The sequence below is a fragment of the Zootermopsis nevadensis genome, unplaced genomic scaffold (genome assembly GCF_977971745.1).
Source record: "Zootermopsis nevadensis isolate Lab colony 2312 unplaced genomic scaffold, Znev_1.0 Znev_ptg000017l, whole genome shotgun sequence".
NCBI lineage: Eukaryota > Metazoa > Arthropoda > Insecta > Blattodea > Termopsidae > Zootermopsis > Zootermopsis nevadensis.
This window is the reverse complement of record NW_028259149.1, coordinates 6,400,856-6,425,906: the sequence shown is the minus strand read 5'-3', so window position 1 is coordinate 6,425,906 and position 25,051 is coordinate 6,400,856. Positions and strand designations below refer to the sequence as shown.

General features: G+C 38.7%; 3 protein-coding genes and 1 long non-coding RNA gene across 7 annotated transcripts in view; 1 reads left to right on the top strand and 3 right to left on the bottom strand.

Moving 5' to 3' along the window:
* LOC147873632 (uncharacterized) overlaps positions 1-12,776 on the bottom strand; it is a 134,201-nt gene extending 121,425 nt beyond the window's left edge. The window contains exon 1 of the long non-coding RNA XR_015535469.1: positions 12,416-12,776. This is a non-coding gene — a long non-coding RNA (uncharacterized LOC147873632). The remainder of the gene's footprint in view (positions 1-12,415) is intronic.
* On the top strand, positions 3,463-7,397 carry LOC110834486 (Chemosensory protein A 7a). The gene is made up of 4 exons (XM_022073684.2): positions 3,463-3,603; positions 4,919-5,059; positions 6,078-6,233; positions 7,134-7,397. Exons 1-4 carry the CDS (start codon positions 3,538-3,540, stop codon positions 7,284-7,286), a joined length of 516 nt encoding a protein of 171 aa, XP_021929376.1. The 5' UTR covers positions 3,463-3,537; the 3' UTR covers positions 7,287-7,397.
* Positions 12,777-15,661: 2,885 nt separating the features above from the next.
* Positions 15,662-25,016, bottom strand: COX6B (Cytochrome c oxidase subunit 6B). 3 transcript variants are annotated; one of them, XM_022073685.2, is made up of 3 exons: positions 24,875-25,016; positions 16,883-16,996; positions 15,662-16,615 (listed from the first exon to the last, which is right to left on the bottom strand). In XM_022073685.2, the coding sequence occupies exons 2-3, from the start codon at positions 16,978-16,980 to the stop codon at positions 16,447-16,449; spliced, it is 267 nt and encodes an 88-aa protein (XP_021929377.1). In that variant the 5' UTR covers positions 16,981-16,996; positions 24,875-25,016; the 3' UTR covers positions 15,662-16,446. The 3 variants fall into 3 exon arrangements, with proteins under 3 accessions (XP_021929377.1, XP_087206367.1, XP_021929378.1); XM_087350241.1 differs by having other exon boundaries at positions 24,863-24,953; XM_022073686.2 differs by lacking the exon at positions 24,875-25,016 and adding an exon at positions 18,876-19,032.
* LOC110834479 (uncharacterized) lies at positions 19,740-24,948 on the bottom strand. Of its 2 annotated transcripts, none has more exons than XM_087350240.1 (2): positions 24,875-24,948; positions 19,740-20,839 (listed from the first exon to the last, which is right to left on the bottom strand). In XM_087350240.1, exon 2 carries the CDS (start codon positions 20,782-20,784, stop codon positions 19,744-19,746), a length of 1,041 nt encoding a protein of 346 aa, XP_087206366.1. In that variant the 5' UTR covers positions 20,785-20,839; positions 24,875-24,948; the 3' UTR covers positions 19,740-19,743. The 2 variants fall into 2 exon arrangements, with proteins under 2 accessions (XP_087206366.1, XP_021929365.1); XM_022073673.2 differs by having other exon boundaries at positions 24,863-24,918.
* Positions 25,017-25,051: the final 35 nt, after the last annotated feature.

Below are 25,051 nucleotides of genomic sequence, written 5' to 3'. Positions count from 1 at the left end.
TGAGACTTCCGCCGTACCATCCCGATTTAAACTCCATTGAACTTATTTGGGCAGATGTAAAATAATGGGTTTTCACAATTCTTGTGACGTTTTGACACTTATGGACAAAATTCGTCACGCCGTTACAGTACGTCACGCCTAGTCACGCTTAGATACTCTTTTCATATCTTCGTCTTGTCACCCCTTTATTGCAGGTCACGCCTATTCACGCTTTGTCACGCTTCGTAAATCTTGGTGATCCCTTGTCACGAGGTGAAACTAGGTCACGCCTGGTCACGCTTTGTCACGCTTTTGCACGCATGGTTATTAAGTCACGCTTCGGCACGCTTACGACATGTTACGTAAGGCTCGGTTAATTTTGGCTACTTTGCTATACGTTAGATTAAGTTTCGACATGTTGGGTTAGCTCAGAAATGTTCGATTAGGTTAGGTTAGGATAGGTCGGGTTAGGTTAGGTTGGGTAGGGTTATTTTAGGTTACGTTAGGTTTGGTTGAGTTATGTTAGGTTCAGTGAGGTATCCTTAGTGGATATTGTCAGGTTAGGTAACGTTTTGGAAATTTTTTTGACGTTTTGACACTTATGGTCACAATTCATCACGCCGTTACAGTACGTCACACCTAGTCACGCTTCGTCACGCTTGGTCACGCGTTGTAAATATTCGTCTCGTTTCGACATTTCTGGACACATCTCGTCTCGCCGTTACAGTACGTCACGCCTAGTCACGCTTTGTCACCCACGAGCACGCTTGGTCACGCTTAGTGGATTTTGTTGTGTTTGGTAACGTTTTGACACTTATGGCCACAATTCGTCACGCCGTTACAGTACGTCACGCCTAGTCACGCTTGGTCACGCTTTGTAAATATTCATCTCGTTTCGACACTTCTGGCCACATCTCGTGTCGCCGTTACAGTACGTCACACCTAGTCACGCCTGGTCACGCTTGAGCACGCTTTGTCACGCTTTGTAAATATTCGTCTCGTTTCGACATTTCTGGACACATCTCGTCTCGCCATTACAGTACGTTACGCCTAGTCACGCACGAGCACGCTTGGTCACGCTTAGTGGATTTTGTTGTGTTCGGTAACGATTTCACAATTTTTGTGACGTTTTCACACGTATGGCCACAATTCGTCACCCTGTTACTGTACGTCACGCCTAGTCTCGCTCTGTCACTCTAGAGCACGCTTGGTCACGCTTAGACACTCTTTTCCAATCTTAGTCGTATTTGAACACGTGTGGTGACCTCTCGTCAAGCTTTTATAGCATGTCATGCCTAATCACGCTTTTGTCTCGCTTGGTCACGTTTGGTCACACTTTGTAAATCTTCGTCACGTTTCTTCAGATATGGTGATCAATTTTCAGGACGTCAAAGCACATCACGCCTAGACACGCTTTATCACGCTTGGGCACGCGTGGTCACTAAGTCACGGTTTGGCACGCTTACGTTATGTTACGTAAGGTTCGGTTAATTATTGCTAAATTGCAATACGTTAGATGAAGTTACGATAGGTTAGGTTAGGTTAGGTTGGGTTAGTTTGCTTTTATTATGGGAGGTTTAGTAGATGAGCTTATCTTAAGCTATCCACAAAAAATGTTCAGTTGCTGTATTCGAATTATTTTGAATTCCTGTTGCAAAATTTACACTGCGTCAAATTATATGTTGTCAATAATGAGTTTCCTTACTGTTGCTTTTATTGAGATAGTCTATATTTATGTCACCACAAATTCATAATTCAGATTCTGAATCATATAGATACTTTAAAGAAGCATCTAATCCTCTTAGAATTTTATTAAAATCTCCTGAAGAAGCTCTGAATATGTTTAATATAAATAAGTTAGATGTTTTTACCTCCAGTTGAATTGCAAAGATATCTAAATCTTGCTCTTTACAATATCTACACAATTATTAGTACAACTGGCAGTCATTTGATGAGAGTTTTAATTTATTTTGCATTTAAATAAATTTTGCATGGCATAGTAAGTTTAAAAACAAATGTTGCTTTCAATGGGATACACAGTTCCAATATCGATGTCTTAAGCGTGGTGTGATTGCATTTTCTCCATATGTTAAACAGAATCTCAGTTAAAAACCTTTGGATTTTTGTTAAATATCATTGAGAAACAAAATTTTCCAGTGAAATCCGACTGAAAAATAAAAACTGAACACATGTCAACAAGAATATTTTACTGTCACAGACTGATTACTAATATTGTAAAACTACGTGAAAATTTTTAAATTCAATTTCAACAACGTTCAAAATTGCTTTTTGAAGTAATGACCGATATTTTTGCCCTTACAAATGAGTTGCGGGTGCGGTTAAGTGTAGCAGGAGTACCGTAACGAGACACCAGAAGTCAGTCATCTGGCAATGGTGTGAGCATGAACGGCTACGACGTTCTATTTCCCCACAGTGCACTGCATTGCCCAAGACTGTTTGTGTACATGGAATAGCAACAGGCGGAGTGCGCACGCGCCAATCGGACTTCCCTAGGGACGCGGACAGTATCGAAGCTTTCCAAAGGGAGTTGTGTCACATATGCCTAAAAAGGGGCCTGATGAGGCTCGTGACCTACTGTGCATATTAATTTGTCATTGGTCACATTGCAACAGAGAAGTTAATCAGAGCGACCAATCTGCCCGATGGTATCACAAGTTCCGCCAGATACCTATAATTCCGAGTGGAGTCATGAAGGGGTTGTATTGTCACTGCATATGAAAACTATCACGCGTAACTTATATTCTAAATTACTTCCTCTAACTGTACAAAACCGACTAATGAACTACCATTTCATACAGGAATTCATAAGGAATTCCTGAAGTCAAATTCTTTTTAAAAAATAACAAACTTTTTGATGAGAGCTGTACTTCTGGTAAGAAAGTCTCTTAACACTAAAACCACAAATAATTGATATATTTTGCACAATTCGAGGCCTTGATTCGGAATATCCCAAAGTCTGGACAAATTGTTATTACACAGATCTTGGCACACAATCAATTAATGTTTATCAAAAAGTACCCCAAGCACAAAATTACTGAAAATATAATTCACTGATCTATTATAACTACTAAATTGGGTGTTAGGCTATGAAATTGATTTATCTGCCTCAGAATAAAGACCGGATCATGTGAACACGGTAATGAAACTTCACGTTTGATAAAATTGGTGGAATTATTACTAGCTATGCGACTAATAGCTTCTCAAGAAAGACTGTGATTCACTGGGTTTAGATATTCTATTTACGTCTTTAGTTATAATAATGAAGAGTGCCGAATATTAGACTTACTACCAAGTCAGGTATTTCATGACAGTTTTTGTAAGAACAATAGTATCCAAATATAGACATACGCTAAAAAAAATATGATGTATCATAGCGATTGTAGTAGAATGTATGTAATAATGTTGCGTTTGTTAACAAAACACACAAAAAAATTTCCAAACACACAGCACTCGTTCCACAATGATCATAAAATCTGATCAAAAAAGTGTATAAAATGTAGGGCGAAATCCAAAGCACAAATCAGTCTAGCCAACAACATGATCGCGATCAGCACTGTAATCTGGGCGCTAACGATTCTGGTGTACCATCACGCACAAGGGGATGTGAGTATTGGATACAAAGGATACAAATCAGCACAAAACGCTTCATATGCAAACGTCATTGACATCCCATATCCAGAGTAAGCAAACCAACAACTATTAACACTATAATAAGACACTATTGCCATTTGTTTACGCGTTTCGACCTCAAGAGGTCATCATCAGTGGTATCAGGAAAATTAATACATTTAGTCAAATGGTTCAAACTGGATTCAGAATTAAAAATGAAAAGGGTATTTGACAAAATATTCGAAGTGACACTGCAATAGTGTCTTATTATAGTGTTAATAGCTGTTGGTTTGCTTACTCTATATTCTAATACACTACACGGTATGCAAAGTTTTAAGATCCCATATCCAGTAACTAAGATTGTTTCTATTGGTACGATACTGTCACTATGCTCTTAGCAATTTAGGGATATCAATCGACATTGGTAACAGATACGATATCGACGAAAATTCTTCGACATTGATAAACAAAATGAATAAATACAGACATATAATTCGCTTTACGCATCACATAAAATCTAATGATAGGATGATTAGTGGATAAATAAATGGAAAGAATGTTGACAGTAATGGAGGATTAATTTAAGATAATCTCCCGGCATTTGTCCGGGAAAGACTAAGGAAATCCACAAAAAAGTCAGACAGGATAGACGGTCTCTGGGTCAATATCTCATCCCGGAACCCCCCCCCCCCCCCCCCCCCCCCCCGGAAAAGAAGTAGAACCGTCACGTTCGGTTTCGTGAAGCTGTGGACTATTATTGCTAGCATAAACTTCCTTATTCTTTCTCTGATGTGGACGTTAAACAAGCGGCCCCCATTCCCATTGATCAAAGGATAAACTGAACCACGGCCTACGAGAATTCTCATATTATAAAGGACAGTCTTTCACACTAGAGAGGCAAGCAGAGTTCAGGTCAAAACAAAACAAAAATTAGAATAGAGAAGCTACTTGAAGAACCCTAGTTATCAGAAAGATTAACCCATAAAATCTATAAGAATGCAAACGATGTAACTCATGTCGATTAATATTCTTTCTGCACCGTCTGCAAAGTTTAAAAGTCGTTCTCTCCCCGTTTTAACAGCTACCAACAATCCGACATAAAACTGGGCTGTTTTTACACCGAAATAAATACGTGAATTTAAGCGAATTTATTTACTGGAACTTAAAAATAAATAAATTACAGATCCCCCCCACCCGCCAAATGCAAACTCTGGTCTTGTCTCTTGCCTGCTAATTTCGGATCGAGTATCAGATAATTCACGAGGATACATCTAATGAGCATAAGAAACTGTTCTGCTTCCTTTTACAGCCGTCGTATGAAATACAAATTACTGAGATAAAATCGATATCTGACAATAAAGAATATGTCGATCCTGTAGAATTGTCAGCTGGAACATCAACTATCAGCATCAAATCCACAGTAAAAAAGGAAGTTCCCCAGGATGCCATTGTAAGTAAGCCTACAATAGAAACGCCTACAGTTCGAAGCAAGTAAATTTATAGACTAAACAGACAAATTACTGTGATCTACTCTTTCCCCTCCTCGACTGATTCTTGGATTATTTAACGACATTTTTGGTTGAAACAGTTTCCAATGATATGATCATCATGAATGCCAAATTGGAAGCAGTCGTGGTCTATTTTAAAGTTATATCTAAATGTCTGCCTGTACCTGCAGCTATTAATGATTTGGCACACCGATTCTACCCGGTTTTGAAAAGGATGAGAGCAGTTTTTCGCTTCAGATATATTAACTATGCATAAAGCTCGCCTTATCTCTACATAAGATAATAGTACTACAAACTGTGCTCATAACAAACGAAACCGGACGTTAGCAGAATTGTCGGTAATGTGACCGGAAGCGAAAGTCATACAAAAACTGTAAATACAGAGACCTGTGTTTTTTTTATATATCACTTCATTTATAGCCCACGTAGCACAAGGCTACAATTTTATCTGAAAAGCGACGGACTAAAAACAATGAACAAAAGTTATATTCAGTGTTGCCAATTGATACGTAAGCTGTGTTCTCAATATGCGTTTTCATTTATTAAAAACAAAATATTTCTTTTCTGCCTTTATTTTTGGTGCAGGAAAAGAGGAAAACTTATTTAAGCAATTTGAAATTTTCAGTTCTGTGCATAGGCTATGTTCATTTACGTAGATGTCAGTACAAAAACTAATAAATAGATTGTATGCGAGGGTCTTGAACAGTATGACACAAATTGAACATAATGAAACAATCTTTATTACAATATAAAATTTGCTTGCCTATTTGCATCTGGCTATATACTCTCGAAAGAAAGACTTCCGACAAATCGAAACCATGTTTCTCCATTTACAACTTTTATACATGTATTGCATCTAAAAACGGAAACTGAACACCCATTAATATGTGCAAAAAAAATTGCAAAAAGCACAGCTGGAAATTGTGTGATGCAGCACAACGTTCCCATTTTTATTTTCAGTGCGAAACTCTTTTCTACAAAAATGTAGATGGCAACTTCAAGAAGAGCCCAATCGGCATAGCAGCTGCTCCATGCTGCGAGGTCATGTTTGAGAATGAACTATTTAAACGCATTATGGAGAACCAAAATGTTCCTAAGGCGTGCCCCTTTACACCGGTAAGTAGTCATATACACTAACTACAGAGCGTCCCACTTAACGTGGAATCCGCCAAGACAGCAGCGAGCGAATTACCGGGAAATACGTTACTCGCAACGCAGAACACAGCCGTCGCTTGCTGGTAGATCAGTTCAGAGTTACGTGGGGCACCCTGCAGTTTACATATGTACGTTAATTCTTACTTTAAAGACCGTGACGCAAATGCAGTGATTTTAAAATCTATATAAGGTAACTATTCTGTCAGAAGAAAGTGTAGCAGAAGTTGACGGAAACTTTTTAGAAAGCAGTCACTTTAAAGACGGTGAATAAGATGGAAATACAACATCAACCTCGATATTAAAAATTATGTAGATGGCTGTCGTCTGAGATGTTGCACTGTGTAGTCTAGTACAGTGGTATTCAACCTGGGGTACGCGTACCCCCGGGGGTAAGCGAAGACATCTTAGGGGGTACGTGAAATTTAAAAAAAATATATTATTTTATAATAAACACTGAATAATCAGTAATGTAATTTATTTAATTTATTTTAGATGTAGATTATATACTATGTATAACTTGAATTATACACCAACAACTTTCGGGGTACAAAGTTGAAGAGAAATTATATCTGGGGGTATGCGAAAAAAAAAGGTTGAATACCACTGGTCTAGTAGATACTGACAGACGTTTCAGAGGAGTTAACTTCCTCCGTCACCTGACGATGGAAAGGCACTAAGCACCTCTGCGTTGCCGATCAGTCTCTACCAGACTACACTACGCAACATCCCTGAAGACAGCCATCTTGATACTCGTCGCCATCAGAAAACGAAATCTCAGCTGTAGTCTTATTCCATTTAAATTTCAGAAGCAAAGCCGAGGGTAGATTTTGACGATGGCTTTATTCTTGTTTTGTTTTTCAGGGGACGTATTCCGTGGAAAACTACGCTCTAGACACAAGTAAACACAAAAACCCTCCCAGAGGAGAATACCGAGCCAACTTCACAGCATCCCTCCCATCAGAAGGAATTATCTACGGGGTGCTTCTCACATTCAGCATTGTTGACAAAGCTTAAACTTTTTAGGGGTTTCGCTCAAGCAACTCCACTTCGTCTACTGTGTCAGATGTATAATATTATCACCATGTATTTCAGTATTTGAAGATAAATTGTCTTCATGGAATATAACCCGTCTTAAATTTCCAGTAAATTTCTCCACAAATATTTCCAGTAACCTACCTATCCCTTGTGGGTGACTATGAATGAAAGATCTGAAAGGATATAGAAGAAGAAAGCGGACTTCGCCTATTTAATGATGACTATCCAAAAATTCGTGTGGACCGAACAACGAAAACCACCAACGTTTCATGCAGGATGGCAGACCGAAATTCGAGCCCAAGAGCGCCCCCTTCCCACAACGAATATGTTACCCGCTCGAACGCGACGTTCTATTTTATGTTAATATCTCACATTTTGTAGATTTACATCACAGTGGAATTTTATATTAATTGTAATTGTTAATTACCACACACCTGAGACTTAATTTAGACGTTTAGCATGCTTATTAATATCCTTAATCAACCTTCCATGTACCCCTAGGTCTCCCAACATGAAACGTGCCGAAAAAAGTGTATTTAATTCATTCTTGACTTAACCATTTAAAGCCGAAGCTCGTCTAAATATTATTTTTAGCATTCAGTCCGTACAGGGATAAAAAATGCACCTTTAAAAAGATCAACTGGTAAACGCTGTTTAATTAAATAATCGCTGTCTACTCTGGAAATCATATATACCCATACGGCAAAGCAGATAATCACCGGTCAAAAAAGAACATTCCGCTCAGCGGTGTTCGCTCCATAGGTACACACCTCATTCGTTGCACAAAACGGATAATTGGCAGTACTCGGAATATGAGCAGTGTTTTACACAACCCCCGTCAGATGCCAGGTTAAATGACGTTGACAATGACGCCAAAGGCATTTACCGAGAAGTTGCATAAATACACACACAGTACAGCGATTTATGTCGCCAAGTAAGGCAGCATTCGAAATGGTGTAGCAGAAGACTGTGCACGCTGTGATGCGGGGGTTGTGAGGAACGCCCTGGCGCCAGTCATCCTGAGCAGCAGGTGACGTTTTCATGCCTGCGCCAGGGTCACCGACACGCACAGCACTGGACCGGTTCGTGTAAGCGCGGCGACTATTTTGGATTCGATTCCCGAATACCGGCGCTTCGCTAGTAAAGCTGTCAGGATCGAACGCCCGAACAACTGATTAAGCATAACTATTTCGCACGACACTCTGTAAAGAAATATGTATTTGCATCTTCACCACAGTTAAGTCGTTTCACTACATACTCAGTACTTAAAAGTAAAATGAGATAATCTTCCAAAACATGTGAGTAAAATTCGATACATGTGACAGACGTCAGTAAACTTCTACCAGACTACAGGTGCACCATTCAAACGACAGCCTCTCGTTTGTGATCCCACTGTTTCTTTTGACACTTCCAGACTAGTGTAACCTGTATTTCCAGAATTCTCGGGGCAGTCCGAATCCACCGAGAGGTTAAACAAGCATACCCTGGAATTCATAAAATGCGTCATTTCGACGATAAAACACGCGCAGGTGACTCATTATAAGAGCTTTCCTTGTCCCCCCTTTTTAATATCCGTGGCTTTACTTCAGTGTCATTAGGAGCTTCAATATCCCATCCGTGGCAACAGTAGAAGCTGCGCAGGCCCTCTGAGTTGCGCGCGCAGTCTTGCTGACTCGCCCTACCATTTTGACTCTGGGGACTGCAAATTAAAGCCTTTCACGATGTATAACTAAATAAAATCCACAGGAATTTACACGTTTCCGTCTTACGCGTTTCTGATACACGCGGCGATTCGCAGGAACGCAAGCCCGCGTATAATGAGAGTCACATGTGCAGAAACATCGAAACAAATTATCCATGATATCAGAAAGACTCGACAACACTGCATTCTGTTTTCAATTATCTTAGCGCAAGGTATTATATACTTTCCCGCTCAAGCAGCCACAAGAGCGTATCGGCCAGTGTAGTAATAAATTTGTGGACTGTACAACCCGGGGTCACACAGCCCGCGACCTCACGACGTCTGACGTCATCGCACACCAAGGCGTGTGGCAGGAGTGCCGGACACACGTCGACTCTTCTGTCACTGGTTTCCAATCGCTCAAGATGCGCTTACATTTGGGGGTCATGTACCAAAGCCACGGCTTCCACGCTGAAGCCTGTTCATTGTACAACACAGGAATGCACAGCCTTGTCGCCACGGGGAACGGATTTCAGGGGGTGGAGTGCGGGGATGTCAAGCGCACAAAACAGACAAATGGAGGAGTGGAAACATGTAAAAGGCTGGAGTACACACATTTTCCAAATGCTTTCCTTTGCGTTCTCTCACACCGCACTGACCTTGATCTTAATTCACTGCAGATACAAATATAATCACAGCACAGAGATTACATTGCAGAAAATCAGAAAAATTATTTCCTTATATTTCATTAAATATTCACCGCAGAGAAATATATTTCTAAAAAGTTGTTGAAATCAAAATAATCTGTATTTGATGTTACGTTCCAATTTCTGTTTAGATCTTTGATGAACCATTTTTGACAAAAATCGATAAAGATATTCTTGGCATCAACTGAACGAAAACGTACCAAAATTAGAATGGCCTCAGTAACAAATTTCATCGTTATCTGGCCAAATAAAACAAATAAACGGAAAGGGGCTATCTGCCCATCATGCGTTCATTTTATGCACTTTGTGCACAAATTATTGGCTCCGTCGAAACGCATTATATATCACCAATACACGCACTTCGAAGCAAACAGTAAACTTCAAAGTTGTTGACAAGACTACTTGACGAAAAGCGGGTACAAAATTATACATAGCTAAGAAAATCTGTGTACATAAAAATCCTTGCTCTAAAGAATGCAGACACACAAAAACAAAACACGTGTTGAATGACGCTATCGATGATAGACCGGTATGTGTATTTATTTATTTAGTGTTCTGTCTGACTACAGGTCCATATGAACAGGATCCTTCCATCCTTTTCTTGGACTGGGACCTGTTCATATACGTTCTTGGCAGATGATCCAGAAGTGGTTTGCCATTGCCTTCTTCTGTGTGTCAATGGAGTAATTGTTGGGATGCCACGGAGAAACCGGGGAAGCCCCCGGAGGAAAACTCCGTGTTGCCTAGACCACGGCCTTGCCCAACAACACAAGTTATAAATTCGGGCACCGCCGGGAATCGAACCCGAGACCCCAGGATTACAAGGCCAGCGTTCTAACCGCTAGACCACCGTGGTATGTGTATTACGAACTCTTAATTACAAAAGATGAGATACTGACCTTGTAAAACTATAACGTGCAAATACATGGTTTGTTATAAAAACTGGAGGCACACCGACCCCGGAACACAGCTGAAGTAATACAGGAAAACGGAGACGTCAGATACAGAAACTTGCTGGGACGTGCCACTTAGAACAGGCCTACCGCGATAGATGTGGATGAACAATTTAAATGTATTTTGTAGGATTTGAGGGTTTTCACGGCGGTGAGTCAAGACGGCAGTCTTCTGGGTTGTTGCGCCGTGTAGTCTGGCAGAATTTTGCCTGTCATCAATATTCTCTTCGATGTGAGAGCCGTAACTAACAGCCCTGTCAACAGCACAAATCTAATATAAGATACGCCCGTAACAGGGCAGGGTTCATGACTGTGTGAGTGTCATGAACTTTCAGAGCCCTATACGTTCTCAGTGATGACGCCACAGGGCAAAATGTGCTATTTCGTAAGACCTTCTTTTAGCAGCATTTCTAATGCGGTTGACCAAAGAATGAGAACGAACTGAACAACGAATGAGGATACAAAAAATCAAAATTGGGTGTAAAGGATAAATATACGAAATAAATCATGACCCGTCGAACTTCGACGGACCTTCAGCACAAAGGATTTTGTTGTTGGTTCTTTACGAAGGCACATGACTGGGTCACTTGGTACGCTAATGCAGCGAGCGGCAATATATGTAAGCACTTTACATCAATTACTCACTACTGTCAAAAGGGTTTAAACGCTTCCACGTAACACAGCTGCCTCGCAAGGTCTCTATCACAAACAGCGTGATGGATGATACTACACGATGTCATTATGGAGGAATGCCGCACGTCGTTTCGCCCACATCGTGGGTCAGTATAATCACCTTCATTGCGGGCTAGTGCCCGGTATCAACTGCCGTGATTTGCACTACACAGCAAGCTGGGTCTACAGACACGCACCGTCCCATATTACTGTTTCAAAGAATTCGGAAACCAGGCTATACAGACCGACTTAAAGTATGCTGTAACACGAAGTCTGGCTGGCGTTCGCTACTTGAACAGCACGCGTGCGAGTTTATGGTGGCTGCATTCCATTACTTGATAAGGTATTCGTGTTCAGGTGATCGAGATGGCGCCACGGCCCAGGAGTCACTATGAAGTCCGCTCCAACCAACGGAAATTACGGGCTTTGTAACCTAACCTAAACTTGAACAATATAGGCAGAGTTCTCGAATAACATTCAGTTTTATAAAAATTCAATGATGAGTCGAATCGGACATCAACCCCGTGTATGGATCACAACTAACACAAAGAACAACTTATGACCACTTAAAAACATGATACGTTACTTTACCATTCAGAGCATTTCGTAAGGTTGAGACTCGGATTTCAAATAATGCAGACAATAAATGTCGGTAACGAAACCTCCAATGCAGACAGCAACAGTACTATATGCCAAACAAAAACTGCGAAAATAATCCATGACGTCTCCAAAATTACTATAGAGAACAAGTACACTACAGACAGAGAAGAAAGATACAGCACTACGGCATGTTTGATTGGCAACGGTGAACCTGAAAATCTTATTTGAATACAATACAAACAATGAAAAACTCTGCAACAGTCCGACCTCTGTAATTAAGTCATTTCAGGCTAATAATCTGCATCTTGAGTGAGTCAGAGCTTCAGTGTAAAGCACCACTAGATGCACAGCAATCTTTTACAAACGCGGGAACACCGCGGTAGGGAAGACCTTTGAGCCTTATTGGAAGTTGCAGGTTGTGGGGAATGTGACCGCTGTCAATTATACCTATACGTGAAAACATGTTCAAAAATAACGATATAAAAAGTGACTCACCGTAGTGGAAGACTGCAGGCTACGAATCTGGTCAAAGTGGCCGTATCCCCAGCAAATAAGATCTCTTCGTCAGGCCAGCCACAGATTTTTTCCGTGTTCACAAAAATTGCGGAAACGCATAACCAAATACCGCGGTCTGCAAAAATGGATACTAATGTAAAATCACGGATACTAGAAATCTGAGTTTGACGACGCATTGCTTCCCTTCGTACGTCCTCACTTCGACTGGTTGCGCGATTACAACATTATAAAACGGTCGTTTGTCAAACCTATTCTGACGTTTAACCTGGTTCATTTCAACCACCACTTTACTTAGGGGCACAAATTAGTTTCTATGGGCACCTTTTGAGTGCTTTGACGTAGTCTGATATGATCCGCGTACATATATTATCGTGTATAGCAGAAATACATACAGTGTGTCCGTAAAATAATGGTGGGGTAACAAACAGTCATAGTTTTGGAACAAAGCACGATAGAACAATGAAATAAACGTCAAAATAAAGAGTAACTCTCCAAGAATCTTACCTGTTCAGTATATTTCGATATGAGATCCTTTAGTTGCCCTGCAGACATCAAGACGATATTCAAGCTCTTGCCATACACGACCGAGAACATCCCGGTGTGAGAGATGAAACAGCTTCAGCGATCCGTTCTTTCAAATGGTCCAAATTTGTTATTTGGACAGAGAACACTTGTTGCTTCACATAACCCCACAAATAAAAATCCATAGGGGTAAGATCTTGAGAGCGTGGAGGCCAGGCTATCTACCCTCCTCGTCCGACCCATCGCTGAGGAAATGTTTGGTTTAGGTGATCCCGCACGAATGTGGCAAAATGTGGAGCTCCATCTAACTAGAGAATAAAATTCTCCGGTATTTGGGGCACTGCATACCCTTCTAACATATCCAGGAAGTTCTTTCCCGTCACAGTTTGTTCAGCAAAAAAGAAGAGGCCAATAACTCTGTCTCGTCCAATTGCGCACTACACATTAACTTTCGGGCTATCACGTTGATGTTCCATAATGACATATGGAGGTTCATTACCCCATATTCTAACATTATGCCGATGGACTCTTCCCGAAACATGAAACGTAGCCACATCACTGAACATAAACTTGTCTAAAAATTCTCGGTCGTGTATGGCAAGAGCTTGAATATCGTCTTGATGTCTGCAGGGCAACTAAAGTAGCGCATATCTAAATCTACTGAACAGGTAAGATTCTTGGAGAGCTTTTCTTTATTTTGAAGTTTATTTCATGTCTCTATCGTGCTTTGTTCCAAAACCATGACTGTTTGTTACCCCACCATTATTTTACGGACAACTGTACATTTCTAACCAATGCTTATACCTGAATGACAAACTGGTGTGCAGAATAATGCCTACGGAACATTTAGTTTGGCCTATATTTACACAATTTACACTATCACCAACACGTCATCACTGTTACTAAAACATAACCGTTCTTCTCGGCACTTGATCCAACAGGTGTCAGCCACAATCCCCATTTCACTAATCACAATAATTCCGCCATTACAAACATCACTGTCAATATTGTATATACTCAGGCAAATTTACACTCCTTCCTTTGAGACTCTTATCGAACTCCAAACGAAGACGTCTACACCAATCGATTTTTAAGACAGCAGTTTGGTCCCGCTTTAATCCTAACATACTTGCTCCTACATGCCATCTAGACAAATAAACTAAAAGTACCAATAATCCATGGTATTCAGAAAAAGTCAATCCATAAAACAAGTTACAATCAACAATTATTCACCACATACCACGGGTTATGTAGCTGGAGCACAAATCGATCCACCCACTTTAATAAAGTTGAGGGGAAGCTCTACCAGAGCTTTGAATAATCGATATTATGAATCACTTAACTAATAACTATGATTATTAAATGAAAAACATTGAAAACTTTAGGAAGTGGCTGAAAAAAACACTTCTGTGTTCAACTTACCAACACATTTTGTTCCTCAGTGTACAGATTACCACCAAATTACTAAAAATGACTGTTGGCAATTTCTCAGTTTATTTAATAGTAATATTTAATCTACTTCACAGTGAATCAGAAAGAATGTAGAAGCAATGTTCATTTTGATTAAAATATGATCCCTGCAAATACATTCTCAATCTTGTGAAATTTGTAGTTCTCTAAGCTGTGAATATGACAATGATGTTCTGAAGATGGAATAAATTGTTTCTTCGAAATGTTCATAATATATTACTAGTTTTTGACTCTGCCATGTTTCAATCACAGACCCTCTACTTTTTTCCTACCCTTACCTGATTTTATCAGTTCTCTCTTTGGGCAAAGTATCCAGTATGCAGTACTGTAAGATATTTCAACTTTATCCTGGAACTAATAAATTTGATTTAAATTCTGCACTTTTGTTCTCTTCATGAACACTGAGAATGCCAAGTTCTTTTGAGCTCATATGTTAAAAACCACAGCTTCAAAAAATTATACCGCTTTACAACAGGTGACATAATATTAACTACAAACGTTACCTTTAATACATTAAAATAAAAGAACTTGATGTGAACTGAATCAAATTTATGCCAACCAATTCATCGATGAAAAATAAAGCTTACTATACATGTCAAGCCACAAGCCAAGCATATGCCTGAAGGAACTGAGCAAAACCATGACAAACCTCATTCAGGATAACCAATCTCTGGGTTGAGAAATCCCAAGTACAAAGCAGTGCAAACAACTTGGCCACAAAGTATGGGGGGCAGTGTTCCTTTACACGACTTGTCAACTAACCAGACGTGTGACGTACGTTATAATGCCATTTGTTCAAACAGGGATACTGGGAGCAACCCGTTCTTCAAGTGCCTGAGCACTGCCGGTCCCAACTTTTTCGTTGGCTTGATCTATAGACATTCGGTAGTACGCCTTGGACGAGGGATCAACCCGTCGCAAGGCCTCTACCTGTACACAGGACAGCACAACACAAGAACGCGGACAAACATCCATGGCTTGAGTCGGATTCGAACCCACGGTCCCAGCAACCAAGCGGCACAAGGCCCACGCCTCAGACCGCGCTGCCACTGTGGACCCATTTGTTCTAACAGTAAATTTTTATGGATATTCCATCAGTCTTATGAGAGAGATATAAATGCAAATTTCCACATTCTGCGAACCTAAACTGGTCCACTACAAGGGGTTAGGGGATTATTATCACTTAGTGATGTCCCCTAGCAGGAAATTCTGTAAACAGCTATTAGCAAGGTGTACAGTGTAGCAAGCAGTGTATTTGTGTGAAAACCAGAAGTCACAGTACAGATACAATTACAAAAGAGGCCCACAAATATAAATCAATCTAAAAGAGCCATATTAACAAAAAACCTCAATTTCGTGAGTCTCAGCAAATATTTAACCATTCTTAACACCTGCCATACAAAACATAATGGGATTTTTGCATTAATTAGTAGAACTTAAATCTCTACTCTGAAGGTCAACTACTACACAGGAACCTCAAGTTTAATGGGCATTAGAGTTACAATTCTGAGAATATTTCTTGGGTGAAATTCCTATGGGAGGGATTGGGATCAAATGGTTTGAGAAAACAACTGGATACTACGAATAGTGGTCCTCAAATCAGAGATCAACATTTACAAAGTACAGTAAATTTTTTGCTCGGTAATCAAGTTTTACTAAACAGTAAAGTTCCATTTAATATTTTGGCATATGTCAAATAACTTCACAATACTTAAAAAAGAAAATATACACATTTTATGGAGGATTTAATTACTGAATTAGGTGGTTATTCATTTATACAACTACTTCCACATCTCGGAGACTGATGAATATTCTATATTTAAAAAAATCTGAGTTACCACATTTGCATAAGATGTGAAATACACTCAAAGTGTAGTGTGGAAACAAAAAAAAACCTTAATATTATTTGTTACCTTAGAAACCACTACTCTGATGGCATAACCACCTTTAACTAGAACTGTCCCAACTAATGAAGTTTTAAGTCACATCTGCAGGTATAACATGGTCGCGTAACATGACTAAATTTTTCCTGGGAACCGGTTTTCTTCTCGCTGAGTGTCCCACTTTTCAACCCAAGCAAAAGGGCAAAGACTTTCATAGCATTTGCGGAAATAATCGCATGGTGCATAATCTTCTCCTTTCAATTTCCGGCATCGATGGTAGTCGACGTAGCTCTGCCAGCAGTACCTGAAATAAAATGTTTATACTTTCACATCCAAAACGTGGTCAAGTCCTGATCGATTTTTAAAACTTCAGAGTGAAAATAACAAACTGTCACAACTAATTTTCATTCTGGCAACCTCTTGATAAGCACATCTCAATGAAACAATGGAAAATAAAATACAGAATTATGTCAGAACTAGCTTCAAACCAAAGATCAGCAGGTGCCTCCACTGTCTACAAAATACTGGCTTGCCTACATGCACATGCCGATCACTTTCAAATTACACTCACCTAGTCTGGTTCTGATTTGGAAATCGTGGATCAAAAGGAGCTGTAGACAATTCCTGTGGTACTTCCTTCTTAGAAGCCATGACAGCAAGAGAAGGCATCGCAGTCAAATTATCCCTGCAAACACGGACATTCAATATGTGAAATCTACTATTATATTTTCACTTAACCACAGCAGCATCCAGACTAGCTCAACAAGTCTCCTGTCCAATAGGTACCTGGGGCTTTCCCCAAGGGTAAAGTGTCCAAGGCACAAGACTTCCCTCACCTCCATTTGGTGCAGAAGCAAAGAATATGTTGGGCTTCATTAACCTCTCATAGGAAAACATGGAATTTTAAGAAGTTAGCATGAAGATGACAATAAAAGACGGTTCAACTGACAAAAGATCTCGAACAACTTCCATCCATCTTGCATTCCACTACAACAACCTATTTTTCTAAGATTCATCTTAATATTATCCCCCCCTCCCCATCTCTAATGGTCATCAAAATGAACATTTCCCAGGAAATTTCCCCACAGAATTTCTTTATTTCTGTTCCTAATTATATGCCCAACCTATCTGAGCTTTAGGCAACTTTTAGAAATCACAAATTCTATCACAAAGTAATATCCTAAATTACTAACTTATTTCAGCCTCCTTATTTAAACACAAATATTTAACTGGGCACTCAGTTTTCACTTGTATCAAAGAAGGCTGTCTTCTGGGTTGTTGCATTGTATAACGTGATAGAAGTTTATCAATAATTCAGCGGTGCTTACTGTCTCCATCATCAGGTGATGAAAACTACAGCAGGCCTATTCATCACCTGATGATGCAGACAGTAAGCACCACTAAATTATTGATAAACTTCTATCACATTACACAATGCAACAACCTGAACAGAAGACACCCTTCTTTATATTCACTGCCATAAGAAACTGAAATCTCATTTGTAACTTAAGTTTCTCCCTCAAAGTAAAAGATCTGTATCTTTCTCAGCAGTCAGCATATTCAATTAAACAAAACCAAAGCAAGGGTTAATTACAATGACCCTGTAAAATAACACTGTAATAGTTTGGCTTTCAATGCTAAGCAAAAGCACATTTTGAGAAATAAATAATGTGATTTTGTGTCACATACTTCAAGCAAAATTTAAAAAAAGACCTTCCATAAAATAAAAGTAAACTATTTCTCAAATATATTATAATAATCGATTATTCAGACAAATTTGTACCATACACATACATAAATAAGGCTTTGCTACAATGGAATATAACATTTCATGTTCTGAGAATGTAAGTGTATTCAGCATGGCTCAAGCGTAACAGATATATACACCTAGTAATAGTAGAAATTTTGGGAGATATATTTTCCTACATGTGTATTTTCCCCTAGATCTAATTCACGTTAAACCATGTATCAGATATACATGAAACGACAAATAGAGGTCACTCTACAATTGCATATAATCCATCACAATGTTCCACGTGTTTAACTTTTCTTCAGGCAATCCTTTAATGTCAGCCACATGAGCACACCAGCTTTCCCTTTGATGTTGATAAACCATTGGAGCTAGGAATGTGAATTTCTATACGAAGTTAAACCATAACCATAACAATAAATTCTGTATGAAATAAATGTTTTAGAGCATTGCAAATGCAAGCATAAAACTTTAAGATTATAGTATGCAAACTGTATTTTGTCAGAATCTGTTATAATGGAAATAAAAACAGAAATAACCAGCAAATTCTTATTAACAAATTAGTTTATAGTCGACACCAGCCTCATCATATAAAATGAAGCATCTGACACAAAGAAGGCCGTCTGTTATTTATGATTTTTCCGTATACTTAGAGTATCATTTCAGAATTAGCTGATACGAGCTCGCCGCCAACAGCAGACAAAGACAAAATCTGAAGAAAACAAAACATTACTCATGCAACTACTTTGGTTACAATGATGGATGTGGTCACAGAGGCTTTAAAATTGCATCCAAAACCTCTCCTAATACTTACCATATTTTACATTAGTTCTGCTTTGTACTGCTGAATACTGATTTTTCACTCATACTCTTAAGAGTTTATCATCACATAATGAAGCATAATATGCCATATTTAGCACGTAAACTTATTAACAAAACGAGGGACAACTAAACGGTGTAATTAAGTGAGAGCTTCAATCCAGCTAAAAACTTTCCAAACATACACACGCATCATGAAAAATAACATATCGCAAATATTTTGTGCAGTTATGGTAAGTTCATACCATGTACCTCACATACCACAAATATACATCACATAATACTGTCATGTCCATCACAAAATTTGCGTCGCAGAATAATTCAAAATATATTTAACACAGACAATGGATCTTGATCATTAACCCCAATATGCAGGTCCTATAATTAGCATTTCCTTTACTATAAAAATTCCCCTCCACATTTGTATACATTGGCACTACTGAATCTCCTTTGAAAGTTATGCGTATATAACACCACTTCAGTCCACAATAAAGTATAACACTGTTTCTGCACTTCTGAGCTGCAACATGCTTATTTTAGATTTGCAATGATAATCAAAATGAGAACAGATATGCAAAGCTAGTATGTGAAGATGAAACATTAATGCCAAAATGAAGTACAACACAAGGTTCATATAGAACACAGATGCCGGTACATATGAAACTGTGATATTCGTGAAAACCTCCGTTGATCACGTAAAAGTGGCATATGAATGGTAGTAACGTTAATATAAATTTAATGCATTTTGCAGGTAAATTTCATACCCAAATTTCAAAGCAGTATGCCTTTGGAAGCTACGGCATATTCAAGCAATGGAAGTGATATTACAACTCCCATGTCAAAGTATTATTGCTGACGGTCACTTATTTGACAAGGGGCCGTGTCTTTCCTTCCTCTTCGCAAGAAGCTTCTTTGTATTTGCGGACTTCAGCCATGTACAAAGACCAAGCATCCTTTGGTGTTTCTTCCTCTTCTTCTTCTCGCTTCTGTTTCTTAACCATTCCTGTTGGAAGTACTCGCCCACCCCGTCGCTTGCCTACGATACCTGCGGCCATACCCCGTCTGGGAATGGCCGAAGTTTGTCGAGGAGCTACTTCCTGCTTTACACTTATGCTTGCTTCAGGAGCACTTGGTTCTGAGGCAGAGGTTTCAACTGTATCAGGGGTGGTTTTATTGGCCTCCTGCATCTTTTTGAACATTTCCAAAAAACTACCATCATTCTGAAACACATTCTTAAGTTTTTCCTGTTCAGAACTCATTGCAGTATCTGCTGCCAAGTCATCTGTTACTGTATCCTCTCTCCCATACTGGTCACCCTCTCTTTTATCACATCCACCACCATCTTCCTCACGATACCTAGAGCTTCCTCCACCATATCTACTGCCGTCATCTCGATAGCGTGAAGACTCAGAGTACCACCCCTCTCCATTTCCTCCACCACTGCTAAATCTTGATCCTCCAGAGCTGTACCTTGATCCCTCAGAGTATCTTGAGCCTTCTGGGTATCTTGTACTATCACCATATCTTGAACTGCTTTCTGAATATCTCCCATCATCCTTTCCCTCCCTGTGCCTTGAACCTTCCTCTCTCCCATCCCTGGACCTATCATAATACTTCCCTTCTTCTCTTCCATCTCCACATCTTGAGTCTTTAGAGTATCTTGAACCATCACTATACTTCACATCATCTTTGCCATTTCTAGACCTGGAACTGTCCGAGTACCTCCTGTCCTTATATCGCGAGCTACCTCTTGAATAGTCACTACTATACTTGGAGTCTTCTCTGTCGTCTCTAGACTTGGGGCGTTCATCATCTCGAGCTGACCCCCGCGAGGACTCGGAGTGCCTTCTGGCAGCGCTGTCGGCGGAGCTCGAACCTCCGCTGTCCGACCTATGATACACCATGGTTAGTGTGAAGCAGGACTCTCCCCCAACTCGATTCTCTCTCAGGTCTGTCCACCTAAAAGGAAGAGAAACTGTCTGGTGTAATTAAGGTGCTACCAACACAATAACCTTTCTGTTTTCGTCTCCGTGCCTCACAAACCTTCAGCACCACTGTATTTTGCTGGAACCACAATCCATCATTGTAAACGATATTTTCAATCACATAACAAAACTTTTCTTTCATGCATTTGAATCTGCACTGGCAAACACAGGCCTCTTTTCTTTACCACTCAGTATATCAACTGAAACAAAGTCTGTGACAAATTATACAAATTGTACATTTCTACTAAAAATAAAACCTGAAACAGAGGAGGGGGATTCAAAGTATCTAATACATACGAAACCAAATTTCTAATACAACGGGCAAACACGACTATCAACTTACTTCACATTAAGTAGGATATCTACTTCACACTACACCAACAACTTAAAACCAAAAGCAATTCTGTTTCTCAACAGAAACAAAATTGCTGTTGCTTCAGTAAAAAATAAATGCTTTGCCACATAATTTTTATAACCCATTCAAGTCACATAAACATTAATTCAAACAATAAAAATGACAAAAATTTTAATCTCACATGTGGGAAAAACTTAATCAGCAAGGCACACACAACCTACACTTCAGACACATCAGAAGAATGGACTACGTGCATTACTATTTCATATAGAAAGTAACATCCATCCGATGTCAATTAAATATGTCTTCAAATTACATATTAGCAGTTCCCAATACCAATTCTACTTATAACATCCTTAGATCCACTGCCATAACTTCCAATTATTAGTGTTCGTACACAAAACATGTTTGAAGATGACCAACTTCTGGGAGGTTGCACCATGTAGTCTGGCAGAAGTGTACTGACATTTCAGAGGTGCTTGCTTCCTAGATCATCAGGACAGTAAACGTTTACTAGACTACATGGCACAACACCCCAGAAGACAATCAATCATCTTCATACTTGCTATCTGAAAACCTGGAAACTCACCAAGATTATGTTTGTTTGATGTTCCTTAAAATGCAAATAAAATGTTAAATCTATACTCATTGCATACTTCTAATTAAACAACAGGTCCATTTTCAAAAAATTAATTTGTTTACAAGTTGGATGAATTCATACAAAACTGAAAGCATCGTACGTCAATTCTGAGAACTCATAATTTTCCTTGGATAATCCTCCCCTTGTAATACTTTTATAAAGTTTAAATACACAATGTAGATTTATCATATATGAATAATAATTATATGAACTAGCAGCTTTAACTATCAATAACTACTTTTTGCACTTATGTGCCTCATATAATTTTCAGAATAAACACTGATTATTACCTTAAACAGCATTAATCAGTTAACCGTTGTTAAGGAGAAGTGTTGTGCTTTCTTTGAGGTACAGAGTGAATTCTTAAAAATTTAAACAAGCTTCAGCTTCAAAGGAATAAACTCCCACATAATGGGGCTGCTGGCAGGATTTTTACTCCACAGTTCAAGAGTTTACCAGTATACAACTGCAACACTTGACTAGCTGGACCACATGTAAGCAGTGATACACAGCTAATAAAGGCTAAAAATGATTAGGTATTGAACATTACACAAAGATATGCACAGATACTTAAATTCCAACTGTTGGCCAACACTGGCTAGATATGGGGTAAAAAGTGTTGAAATTCTTTTGTGTGAATATAGTTGACATGTTTCAAGCACTTCTCTATTATTTCTTGTGCAAATGGCAGGAAGGTCACCATCACTCATATACATTATTAACATCCAGTGTGAGGATTTAATGTCAGACCAACACCTATTCTGATGCACATCTTTATAATTGTGATACACTGTATTTTCTTTGAGGTAGGGACCAGACTGGTGAATCACTGTGGTACTATCACACACATTTAATGTGACATAAAACACCTTATAAACTCTTGTGTACTCTATATAGCAGTGGTATTCAACCTGGGGTACGGGAAGACATCTTAGGGGGTACGTGAAATTCAAAAAATATTTATATTATTTTATAATAAACACTGAATAATCAGTAATGTAATTTATTTTAGATGTAGATTATATACTATGTATAACTTGAATTATATACATACCAACAACTTTGTGGGTACAAAGTTGAAGAGAAATTATATCTGGGGGTATGCAAACAAAAAAGGTTGAATACCTCTGCTATATAGTATACCTATCTAACCTTAAGTTGCTCACACCAAAGAAAAGCATGGTATTACAGTATTTAATACAAAATGTTTATCTGATAAGTTCCATAAATTTTCTTTTGGATATATATACTTTACTCTGGACCACGAACAAAACAAGACAGAAAAGCCTAAATTTGGAGTTTTATGTAAAGAAAACAAATATTAGCAGAAACTCAACTTAGTTGAATGATTCAGTAAGGGCTGGCAATATTAATTTAATAAAAATCCATTCTGCCATACATCTTTTTAATAGTCACATTATTAAGAAAACTCTATAGTAAAGGGGTTTCTGTTTATAGGCAGATATTCACCTGACAAAACAGATTCTTTGGATTGTGGCCTTCTAGGTTGTGATGTCATAACCCACAAGGTAATCAAAACCTATCTCATTAGAGATTCTTTGTTATTATGGTGCCTTAAGTTTATCATCACCACAGAAGTCTGGCACTAGAACCCAACTACAACCAGCCTACTATCCTAATGTCAAACCAATTACATGTGCATTAAGCTTTTTAAAAGTTTCCTGAAAAACTTCATATATGTGTATAGTGGATATGTGAGATAAATTACTTCTGCACACACCATGCACTCCAATGGGAATAAGGCACACTTGGCTAACAAATATCATAAAAAGTACTTTCTTATAGTTGTCAATTTACAATCAAAACTGAGGTACCACAATTTTATATATAAGTCACCCCTGGTGCTTAACTAAGCACAAGACATATGGGGCAGCTCCATGTATTCTTAACCTTTGCTGTAGAAGGTAAACAGTTACCTTCATATATGATATCATCCAAACAAAACTGTTTACGCATTAATATTAATATTTTGTTTGTATGCATGATTTCATATATCAATACACTGCACGGTATGCAGGATTTTAAGTCACCTTCATGCCCAGCCATTTTACTTGTGAGGAAAGAACCACAGAACAGGAGGCTGGATGTCTGGGCATTCTGATGAAGATAAAAATCTGAAGACAGCTGTCTTCTGTTTTGTACCATGTAGTCTGGTAGAAGTTTACCATCATTTCAGAGGTCCTTGCTGCCTAAATCATCAAGGTTATGGGGGCAGCAAGGACCTCTGAAACGGTGGTAAACTTCGACCACACTACATGGCACTACAACCCAAAAACCGCCATCTTCAGACTCTCAACCATGAAAACCTCAAATCCTACTTACAAAAATCCTGTCCTTCCCAGAGTTGAACACTGGCCATCTAACCCATTGCCTAGACACTATACAGACTTTGCTATCCTGGCACCTTATGTTACACAAATATTTAAATTGACTGCCTACAAAATTGTGGTAATCGACTACATGCAAAATACCAACACTATCCTAGAGTTTCAAAGTCACACAAATCTGCAACTGCATTGTTATGGATCTCTTCAAATTTGATGAAGACTCGATGCAGTGGCTAATGTATAAACTACACGTTTTCTCCCCTTTGACGTAAATACTGTTACCATATTTTGCTGCGTAAACGCAAAGGAAACGTAACCAGCCTTTCATTATTGTTCGATATGCTGCCAATTTAAAATTTTTAGAAAACCGTTACCATTTCACAGAACCAATTCAAACATCATGTAACTACGATTATGCTACAAAATCATTTCTTAAATCTTAACAACGTAGCAGATTATCTGCATGTTTAAATTAAAATTATGAATCAATACTTGGGGACATCAAAACAGTCGATCAGTTATAGTACACGACATTCCATAAAATTCACACTAAATATACACTTACTAAACACAATGAAAGAACAAAACAAATAAATCTCTACAAACGACAACTGATTTACAAATCCTTTTAACATAATATCCAAAAATCATTACCCATTATCCTACCTCTTGTAACTGAATAAAATGGCCGACGCCTGCAGAAGAAAGTTATTTTACTAATAGATTGTACTGCAATCTGATGGTAAACGAAGAAATTAAGCAATGACCAACTGTATAAAGACAAACATATGTCAAAATTTCCCGCACAACATTATTAACACAGTTATTCTGAAAATATTACAA

Bases quoted from the DNA above. Each gene is read 5' to 3' on its own strand.
- LOC110834479 (XM_087350240.1), bottom strand. From the start codon at position 20,784: ATGGTGTATCATAGGTCGGACAGCGGAGGTTCGAGCTCCGCCGACAGC.
- LOC110834486 (XM_022073684.2), top strand. From the start codon at position 3,538: ATGATCGCGATCAGCACTGTAATCTGGGCGCTAACGATTCTGGTGTAC. The intron at 3,604-4,918 runs GTGAGTATTGGA...TTCCTTTTACAG, and splicing joins ACCATCACGCACAAGGGGAT to CCGTCGTATGAAATACAAAT. The intron at 5,060-6,077 runs GTAAGTAAGCCT...TTTTATTTTCAG, and splicing joins AAGTTCCCCAGGATGCCATT to TGCGAAACTCTTTTCTACAA.
- COX6B (XM_022073685.2), bottom strand. From the start codon at position 16,980: ATGCCTTCTCTTGCTGTCATGGCTTCTAAGAAGGAAGTACCACAGGAA. The intron at 16,616-16,882 runs GTGAGTGTAATT...ATTTTATTTCAG, and splicing joins CCAAATCAGAACCAGACTAG to GTACTGCTGGCAGAGCTACG.